Below are 11,222 nucleotides of genomic sequence, written 5' to 3' on the forward strand. Positions count from 1 at the left end.
TAAAGTGTCCCGTATTTTTATTTTATTTTTATGGTCACCCTAATGTACTTATCACTTCAGTTGATGCAGAGAGAAAATTCAGTCGTTATAAAGAAATACTAACATCCGTCATTTTAAATTTGAAAATTATAGGTTCTTTCTAATGGTTTCTCTCACGTTTTCCCTCTCCATTTGGATGATTCATAATAAAAAAAAATTTTATTATGTATTACTTTTACTTATAATAACTTCTATATTATTTTCAGTTTAAATATTTCAATATTATAAATAAATATCTATTAAGTAATAAATAAATATTATTTTTAATTTTATATTAAATTGAAATCCGTTCCCCATAGTTATAATAATCAATATTCATTGTGTTATCAGCAGATTGCAATTATTTTAAATAGACATAAAAGATTAACATATCATACTAATATGTCCACGTCAGCAGCTGCTTATTGATGTTTTAATACCAAATTTCCAATTTAAATCAACAAGTATAAAAAGTCTTGCCGTTTAAAAAATTTACGGAATCACTGTAGGACTTTACCATCACGCTTAAATGTCTTAAATTTACAATTCAAGAATATCTTTAAGTAAATGTATCTAAATATAAATAATAAATATAATTATAAACAATAAAAATATAATGCTATTATAGACGTCTAAAATTAATTTTTGTGATTTTATAATAATAAAAACAATTTTTTACTATAAAAGTTATAAAAAATCTATTGGTGGTTTTTAAAATTAATTTTAATAATGAACTGTTTAGAGAAAATTGTTTATTTTCTATAAAAAATATGAATTTACAAACTATCCTTTACCTAAATATTTACATAATCCTATTGTCCTGATGTGATTATTATAAACTTATAAATATTTGTATTGTAATTTATTTTTAATTTTAGTATAGTTTCACATTAATTTTATTTTGTATAGATACATTATACTATATGGTTGTGTTGATCATCGATTTATTTTTTTATTTTTAGTAAACAAATATATAATTTATCTATTCAAATGATTAATAAGTACTTTGCAAAAACAAGTTTTTACTACGACCATATTTTCCATTGCCTATAATTGAAAAACAGATACTAAACAGATACTGTGGTATTAAACAATTCTTTTATTAAAGAGACCTTTAAGAATTATATATTACTATTATTTTACACATAAATGTAAGACATATAAATAAAGCTAAAAGAAATTGAATATTGAATACGCGTGTCTGCGAAAGAACAAAACGATTTTTTGAATTCAATTTTTTAGTTATACCCACGGGAGCTTTAAACGCCCACTTTTGGGAAACTTGCTGAAAACGTGTTAATTATTTAAAAGAAAAAAAGAACGGGTACAGAGTTTTACACTTATTTAACACGTGATGCGAGACCTTTAAAGTAGTTTTGCCAAATCTCCTTGACTCAAACATTAGCTAGCTCTTATATAATATAATTTAACAGAGTAACGTGTACAATATAATTTGTAGTTCTACGTGATCATACTTTCTGCAGATATCGATCGTAATCATCATTACAAAATATTTAATGTTGAAGGAAATTATTACGAATTTACTTCATACGTGTGTCAACTGTCAAATTAATAATTGCCAGGCACATGTAAGCAACCTGATTTAATAAAAATTGTTATCTGTTCCCCGGATCCGATAATAACATAATAACAATTTTAAAACATAATATTATTATATATATGCATTTATAATACCCAACTTTGAGAACTATTTAATAACATAGTATACTAACTATGTCCAACTCTTTAGCTACTTATACTCACCGTAGATATCTAAATACACTAAATAATTTATTTTCTCGAAGGTGGATGAATTAATTAAACAAATTTATAGTAGTAAATTAAGTTGAGTTCTAAGTTAATAGTTAACAAACAATAAATTTAATTTTAAAAGATTAAATTTAATGTTGATAAATATATAAAGTTAAAAATATATAATTAAAAAAAAGAGTTTTATTTCTCAAATATCACCTAGCTAAACAATTTGGGCATCTTTCAAAAACTTTAAAACTTTAAACCACAACTAATTATTTGTCAACATTTCATACTGCTATTTTTATTTATTGCTCATTATGTAGTTGTAGTGGGGTTTAGGTAATTACACATCTGTGTCAACGAAATTGTTGGATCGAGGAAATTTAATTTGTTTATTTGTATTTAATATTAACGTATACATCTTGGATAATGCAAAATGATAATAATTTAATTAGTTATAATTATTATGGATATGAATAAACATGAACCATAATTTTAATATAACGTATTGTTTTAAATTTTTTAAACATTTACGATTAGATACTTAAACTAGTAAAATTATTAAGTATATTAAAAAAAAAAAATCACTTATCAACCGAGTAAAAAAGTATATAATTATTCAACTCAATTTAACTAAACGTTTATATAATATGAAAAAATAATGTAGAAAAAAATCAAAGTAAAAATTTAAGTGTAAAAGCATGAATAGAATAATATTCATATAATTTCACTATTACATAAGATGTATTATTAAATACTGTCGTTACTATTGAAGTTGATATTTAACCCTGTTCAGAATTTTTAAAGGTTTAACACAATTTAGCTTATTATTACGTTTATGACAAACGAAATTTTAGGAAATTATTTTTAATACTCTCCTAAATGGTTTAATATAATAATTTCGTAAAATATATTCAATTGTCTTAATCCTAATGTATTTATGTCTGTTTAGAGCAAGTAAATAATATTATCATAGTAATTTTGTTGAAAATTGAAAACCTAAGTAAATAAATTTGTTTATTTTGTTAATGGTGATTTAGATATCCATCGATATAATGATGTAATTTAAACCAATGGAGCTATATTTATGAAAATGAATTATTATTTTCAATATAAACATTTTATAGTATTGGTATTTTATTACAGCAATAAGTTTTTACAAACTCAAATTATATATCGTAGCAAGCAATTGCAAATATATTGCGATTTTATACTTCTATTTTCTAAACTTAAGAGACTAAAAAATTTAGATAATGATGATGAGTATTTATCATAAATATTTATTGTATGTACAAAAATTGTGAATCTTTAAATTCATTGTAAAATTTTCAATTAATCAAAAATTGCAAAAATTAGTAAAAGCTTCAATTCAGTATTTATTTAAGATTTAATTACAGTTTATTTGGAATTGTCTTTGTTATATCATTATATCATCAGTCATCAGTCTCATCTATCCTATCATATAAAAAAACACATCAATTATGGATAAAAGAAAGCACATTCTTAACTAATTTGATGAAAGATGATGCTTTATAAAAAAAAAAAAAAAACATTTTTTAAATTACTGAAAATTTGCAGAAGCATCAAAAATAATTAAAATCATCTATATTTTGCATTTAATTAAATAAAGTTTATAATATTATCAATTTAAATTCAAATAAAAACAAAATAAAATAATGTTTCATGCTTGTTTTAATTGTATAAATAAATAAATCACAAAAATAAAACAATATGGATTTTTCGGTTGAATTTAACAAATAACAATACTATTTGATACAAATATTTTACACACACGAAAGTGTATAGAATATTATGATGTACATAATATTTCTTATTTATTTTTTGATCATCATGTTTTAAAAAAATATATACATATATATATATATATATGAAACAGAAAATTTGAACCTTGATCAAATTAAAAAAAAAGTTTTGTATTTTAATGACCTATTTTTTTGTTGGTAGATTTCAAATATTTACAAACGCTTCAGTTTGTATAACGCAAGTTAACTTTTTTTTATACAAGCTAGTTTTAACAAATAATATGTATATTTATGTATATAAATTAAATTTAAAAATATTTTACTGTAAACTACAGTTTTTAGATTATTATTTATTTTTTATTTATCTTGGCCGTTTAAAATAAATAAATAATTAGGTATTTAATTTTAATAAATTATTTAAGTAACTAAAATCTATATAGTTTTTAACTATCATCAACCTATTTCGTCTATTTTACGAGAACTTGCTTTTATACTCAACTGCTCTAAAAGCCATAATATGCTTGCATTATCGTTCCAGGCGTTCCAGCAAGCAGTTAAAAATGTTCTAAGTTTTTAGATTTTCTTAAGACACGAATGATAAAACAAACGAATATCAGTAATTAAAGTCTATGTACTGAGCAATAATATTATAATTTGAATTGTTTACTAACGTATTAAATTAAATTGAATTATAATTGAATTAAATGCATTTACGAGTAATGATAAAAATAAAGATATCTTTGTTATTAAAATTGGTTTATCACATGTATAGTGGAACGCGTATGACAAAAATAATGTTTCTGGGTTTAAACAAAAATTAAAATTAACACACATTTACCTATATAGCGTGTTAGTTTTATTATATTTTATAATATAATATAGCATGTAAAAAACAAATATAATCACATACTTAACGATTTTTATAAGTAGTTATTTTAAAACGCAACTATAATATACATTAATCATAATGTGTTGCAAGAATATATTTTTGGTACATAACGTACACCGATTCGATTATATTATGCATAAATAGGTGTGTTATGAACTAAAAATGTATTTTTTCGTGTTGTGACTTATCAAGTAGGTATTGAACCTAATAGGGGTTTCCCCTAACAACAATTTTTAATATCTAATATAAATATACCTACTATAGAATTTATAAAATATATTTTAGCTAATAGTTTTCAAAGAAAAACATTCTAAAAGTTTGAGATTTCTTTAAATATTACAGTACTCTACAAATTTATGATAATCCGATGAAAAACTGAACGAATAAAGAAAACAAGCGATATAAGATACTCGTCATACTTCGCTCATAATGTTTGAACTGTAGGACAGCATATTTATATAGTGTGTTATGACGATTAATTAGTGATCGATAATAAATTAATGTACTGAAAATAGAATCTAAGCGAAGCCAAATTACGTTTGTTTGCATTTCTTCAATAGATTTTGATGAGTCGTATTATTATTATTTTGTTTGCACTCGAAAAACCCATCATTCAGTAAATCAAAAAATTACCTCTGCAAAGCACAATGTTTACACTCAATTGCCGACATTGTAAGACGCTTCATAAAATTATTATTGTTTGTCAAAAGATGCTTAATGAAACGAAAAATACTTTTTAATTTCTTATTTGTGTGAAATAGAATTTGTTTGATAGTATTAAATAAGTTTCAATTTTAAACTCGTTAATACGCGTATATTAAATACCTATAGTATTTACAAAGAACAAACAACATAGAAACAATAAATACAAAATAAACGTAAGAAATATACATAAAATAACTAATTTCTTGAAAATAAGATAAAATAATAGGTCCAACAATATCATAAAAAAATTAAAACCTCTGTCACGACAAAAAAATACATGTATATATAAATAAAATTGAATATCTTTTCATAAAAATGTATCTAGATGATAGTTTATCTCAAATAAGCCTAATATTTAGATAAATATTTAATTATTATAATATACCATAATATACTTATTTTATAATATATATTTATATGCTTAATCCAGTTATGTTATTATGATTACCATACAAGTTAACACTGAGCTATATAATTTTAAGGTAGAGTTTTTTTTAATTTTTAAATATAAATAGTATAAACAGGTATGTTAAACAAAACTTAAATCTTACATAACATATTATAAAAGCAATGTATGAGCATTGCCAACAAACTGATTTATTGTAATGCGTCTATTAACTTAAAAATTTTATGATTGACCAATATTGATTAAACTTTTACACACATAATTTATCACAATAATACTATCGATGAGATAAAAAAGAGTATGTGATTCTTAATTTTTATAGACATTAAATTATGCTAGGTAGACATATAATTTTTATTAATTTTTTTCATGCATTATAAAATTGTCTTAAAACGACACGATAAAAAAATACTTTCTCAAGTGTAACTATTATATTACTATAAAATATATGTTATATCTATGTATAATAAAGCTGAATAATATGAATATATTATTCGAGTAGATCTATAAATGCAGTATTTGATCATATCTGCGAAGTAAACACGATTCGAGTATCTGGAGTTTAAATATATGCACACATCACCAATTCGACAATACTTAACTTCGATTGTTGACGTCAAATTTTGCCCACAAAGTACAATATAGTTCATCTCACTGTAAAAATCCACCAGGGAAAAAGATGTTATACGACATTATATTAAATTTATTCACAAGCCATATACAAATAAATATTAAACAGACATAGCAGAAGAGCTCAACTATTTTTGGTGATGTGAAGGTGAATGAATAATATTATACTACGAGTATACTAAGATGAATCGCTTTTAGAATTTCGAAATTGCTATTCCGGTTCAAATAACAGTAGCATCAAACTTAGAACATCGTTGCAGCAGCACGAAAGAAATGTTTTTGGTTAAAACAAGCTGTGATCTGATTCGATTTTAGAGTGTGAAGAGAAGACGACGGTAGTATACGTAAGACTAAGTTTTGTTATTCCTGGAAATCTTGCTGTCTCTCAAACTACACGTGAAAGTAATGATATCATATTACCAAAGTTTATAGATAATTATTGACAAATGGTGCAGTGCTAATAAAAGAATCCGTAAAAGGATCCGATCGTTGTTTTTTTTTTACCATCATAATAATATTATTTAGTTTTATGGTTTGAATAATAAAAAAAAAAAAAAACATAACAATATTAATAAGTAACCAATCACAAATATAAAACAACGATATAATTTACTTATTTTTATACTTCAGGGAAATTTGGATGATATTTTGAACAATGCTGCAATCGTACTAAACGTTCAACGACCGATAGTGAGATATTGAGTATCAGTAGGTAATGTTGTAATCTTGATGAACGAATTTTGTGAACAAGGAACACAATAGGGTCTTGAAAATTAAAATGTAAGCTTTGCAGGGTTATTTTTTATTATTTTAATCGTATTTCAACTTGCGGATAATCAGATGCCCGACAAGCTACTGCTGATTGAATTACATACGTTGAAAAATAATTTAAAAACATTATTGGATAATGAACCGTGATTTATGTACAAAAAAGGTGTTGAACTTAAAACTTTTATTGTTTCAGACGAAGAAATGTTTAAGAGTAAAATACTTATAACATATTGAACATAAATATGCAAATCCTTGAAAGAATGAAAAACAATTGGTTTCCTTAAAAAGTGATATATATTATAATATAAATAATTTTTTTCATAAAAAACACGAAATAGGAGTTACTCGGTTTTGTTTGTTTAGAAAATATATAAAAGCCTGTGAAAAAGTATGGAACACTTAAACCAAGGTTGAAATCCTTAAAAGTAATATAATATCTAAACAACGTAATGTTGTAATTTAGACGAGTTATAAATATGATTTTACTGAACACAGTTTTGTGTGATTAAGTGTATACAGGAGAGGTAATCAAAAACTCAACATTCATCATTCAAATGGATCACTCCTATCGGACGTCGGAACTAGTCAGACTACAAAGCTTCGGACTTGTAGTTTACTCGCGTTTCGATAAATCTTGATTCACCACACACTTGGCTGAACCAGTTGACTGTGACATTACTGACAGCTCCATCTGTACTTTTGGCTTCAGCTATACCTTTGAATCCACCGCCACCGCCATCAATTCTGTCATCGCTGGAGCATCGCTTTTGCCTATAATACAAAATCCCACATACGCATTTTTCATATATAATTAAAAGTTTTAAAAGTTCATGGGCACACTTTTTTTTATAGACATAACCAAAAGTAATATTAAATATATAGTCAATAACTATAATATAGTTTAATATAAATATTTATTATTATAATAATTAAATATTTATGATATAATAAAATATGTTATTGCAGTGTTTTCGTTAAAAATTAAATCAAGTTATTGTTTTGCTTTGCTGGGTTAATTATTATTAATACTATTACAAAATAAATTATTTTAATAGAAATTAAAAAAAAAAACATATTATGGAATGTACTTAAGTAGTATAGGCTAGGGTGACCATACGTCCCGTATTATACGGGATTGTCCCGTTTTTCCACTTTGTGTCCCGTTGTCCCGACAAAAGTTATACGGGACGCATTTTGTCCCGTATTTTCAAGTAGGTCCCGTATTATTCCCGTTTTTCTCTTTATTGTTAATTTATAATTTTATAATTTTTTTTTTTTTTATTCTACGATATTTTTGTATCACAATATTCAATAAAACATCTAATCTATACTTATCAGAATTATTTTTAGATTCTTGTCTTAACAATAAATTATTATAATTGCTGCGAGTTGAAAATAGAGAACTAATAATGTCACATTATTATCGACACGTTAAACCGACGATTATAAATACTAATGATATAACGATAACGTACAAAATGTTATTAATATTATTATATTGATGTGTGACGTCGTCTACTAAATAAGTACAATTCCATTCACCACAACCAGTTTGTTGTCAAATATAATGTCTATTTTTATTTTATAATATCTATGTAAAATTATAAATATAATTTGTTATTAATATTTATACGTGAGTGTCGAGTTCACGATGACATTCACAGTGTAGTCGTAGTCGTAGTGACGTATTGACGTGTCACGTGTAGTTTATTAAGCTTATTTAAAATTCAGTGTACCATAATACCTAATTTGTTTTTTAAAATGCCCAAAAGACGGTGCGTTTTTACTCCACAATTAAAATTAGAATTTCCTTTTTTACAAGATGCTGACGAAGTAGGAAAAATATTTTGTACCATATGTAAGTCAGTGTTTTCTATAGAACATGGTGGACGTTCAGACATAACACAACATGTTACAAAAGTAAAAAAACATTTACTGGCATTATCAGCTGCATCAAAACACGAAAAGGTAACTTCTTTTTTTTTTAAAAATGATCCGAGTGGGTCCACTGACGAAAGTAGACGTACTGCAGCACAAGAAGGGATATTCGCATTTCATACCGTGATACACAATCACTCATTTCGATCAATGGACTGCACATCATCTCTTTTAAAACAAATGTATAATAAAAAATTTACATGTGCGAGAACTAAGGCTGAATCGATTGTTTTAAATGTGTTAGCTCCTTTCGCCATGCAACAAATTTATAAGGAAATAGAAAATATAAATTTTGCTACAATTATGATAGATACTTCTAACCATAAGAACCTAAAAATCGTACCAATTTTAATACGTTATTTCAAACCAAATTCGGGAATACAAATCAAAGTTTTTGAAGTAACAAATTTAAAAGGAGAAACAGCAAATATTTTATCAACTTATATAATTGAAAGTTTAAAAAAGCATAAGTTGTCAGATAAAATTGTTGCATTTTCTGGAGATAATTGCAATACTAACTTTGGAGGTGTTTTAAGAAAAGGATCAAATAATGTTTTTTCAATTTTAAATAACAATTTAAAAACGAATATTTTTGGAGTAGGTTGCGCTGCTCATATTTTGCACAACGCTATGCAATCAAGTGCTGATGTGTTACCTATTGATGTAGAAATCATAGTTAACAAAATTTTTCAATTTTTTCATATCTATACAGTTCGAGTTGAACATTTGAAAGAGTTTTGTGAATATGCAAATGTTGAATATAAAAATATTCTTGGAAGTGTAAAAACTCGTTGGTTATCCTTATTACCTGCAATAACAAGAATTATTGATATTTACCCGGGCTTAAAATCATACTTCGAGAAACAGGAAAAGTGTCCTACAATATTAAAATCGTTTTTTAACGATCCTATGTCTATAGTGTGGTTTCATTTTTTACAAAGCCAATTAAAGGTTGTCTGTGATACTGTAACTAAAATAGAAGGAGATAAAATATCAGCCTGTGAAGTTGCAGAGGAATTAGAAATTTTAGTTGGAAAAATAAAAAATAGAAAACATCTAAACTTCCTTACAACAAATATTTTATCGCTTTTAAATGATTTAAAAAACAATAATATGTATAATGAAAGCTCATTCAAAAAAAGTACTGATCTATTTTATAATACTTTTTTATCTTACGTAGAAAAATGGGGTTGCCACTTTGACCAGTTGAAAATATTTCATTGGGTCCAACTAATAAACTGTCCTACTTGGGAAAATGTTCAAAAATGTATTAAATTTCTTATGGAAAACAACCGAAATAATTCTAACATAAAATTAGATGAAGATAATTTATTTGATGAATTCAGTCATGTAGAACAAATTTTTAAATCACGAATTCATGAATGGCAAAAAAATTCCGCTAAAGTAGAAGTTAAGTGGTGTGAAATATTTGAATACACTAAAGCTCATAACATTGATACAACTAACATATCAAAAATCGTAGAATATTCTTTGGCAATTCCTGGTACAAATGCTGCAGTAGAACGGATTTTTTCAACCATTAATGTGTTGTGGACAGATGAAAAAAATCGATTTTTGGTTGAAACTATCAAATCAATTATAATCGTAAAAACACACTTTAAAAACTTATCTTGTAATGAGTTTTATAATATTCTATTAAAAGAAACTAGGTTACTTGATGAAATCGGTTCAGCATAAAAGTATACAAAAACATCAAAAGAAGAAATTTACATGCCATCGTCATCAAAATAATTTTTTTTTGGACTTTTGTGTACATATTATACTTATTAATATTTTATTTGTATTTAAAAACTATTATACAACATACATTTAATTTGTTTTTTTTATATTAATATATTTAGTTAAAATTAGAATTTCCTTTTTTTTTTTTTTTTAGTTAAGTAACTAAAGTGTCCCGTATTTTTATTTTATTTTTATGGTCACCCTAGTATAGGCTGACACGCCGTTTCCATTGAGCATCGTTTTTCGTAAACAATAATTTATCCACTATAGCGACCAACTCGACACCTACTGTAAAGCAAAGTGGTAATTTTTTTTTATGGTGAACTGCACTATATTTGTTTGCATAAAAATTCTTAGAACAGAAAATATTTTTTTTTGGATTATGAAATAAAAATGTAATATGTAGTTCAAAAAAGTAAAATAATCGAAACAAAAATCATAAATATAATAAATAGCAGAAATATATTATTTTTTCTTCAAAATGTATTTCTTATTGACTTCAAATTATGTTAATTAAATGTCTTAAAAATCTTAATAATACTTCATAATTTATAATAACTATAATAATTAATCTAGACGTGTTATATCAGTATACAGACATACA

General features: G+C 24.8%; 1 protein-coding gene across 1 annotated transcript; it reads left to right on the forward strand.

The window, feature by feature from the left end:
* Positions 1 to 8,049: 8,049 nt before the first annotated feature.
* LOC132923148 (uncharacterized) lies at positions 8,050 to 10,600 on the forward strand. Its single transcript, XM_060986981.1, has one exon. It carries the CDS (start codon positions 8,699 to 8,701, stop codon positions 10,571 to 10,573), a length of 1,875 nt encoding a protein of 624 aa, XP_060842964.1. The 5' UTR covers positions 8,050 to 8,698; the 3' UTR covers positions 10,574 to 10,600.
* The last annotated feature ends 622 nt before the right edge of the window (positions 10,601 to 11,222 follow it).

The sequence above is a fragment of the Rhopalosiphum padi genome, chromosome 2, assembly GCF_020882245.1.
Source record: "Rhopalosiphum padi isolate XX-2018 chromosome 2, ASM2088224v1, whole genome shotgun sequence".
Classification (NCBI taxonomy): Eukaryota; Metazoa; Arthropoda; class Insecta; order Hemiptera; family Aphididae; genus Rhopalosiphum; species Rhopalosiphum padi.

Coding starts and splice junctions, on each gene's coding strand:
- LOC132923148 (XM_060986981.1), top strand. CDS start 8,699: ATGCCCAAAAGACGGTGCGTTTTTACTCCACAATTAAAATTAGAATTT.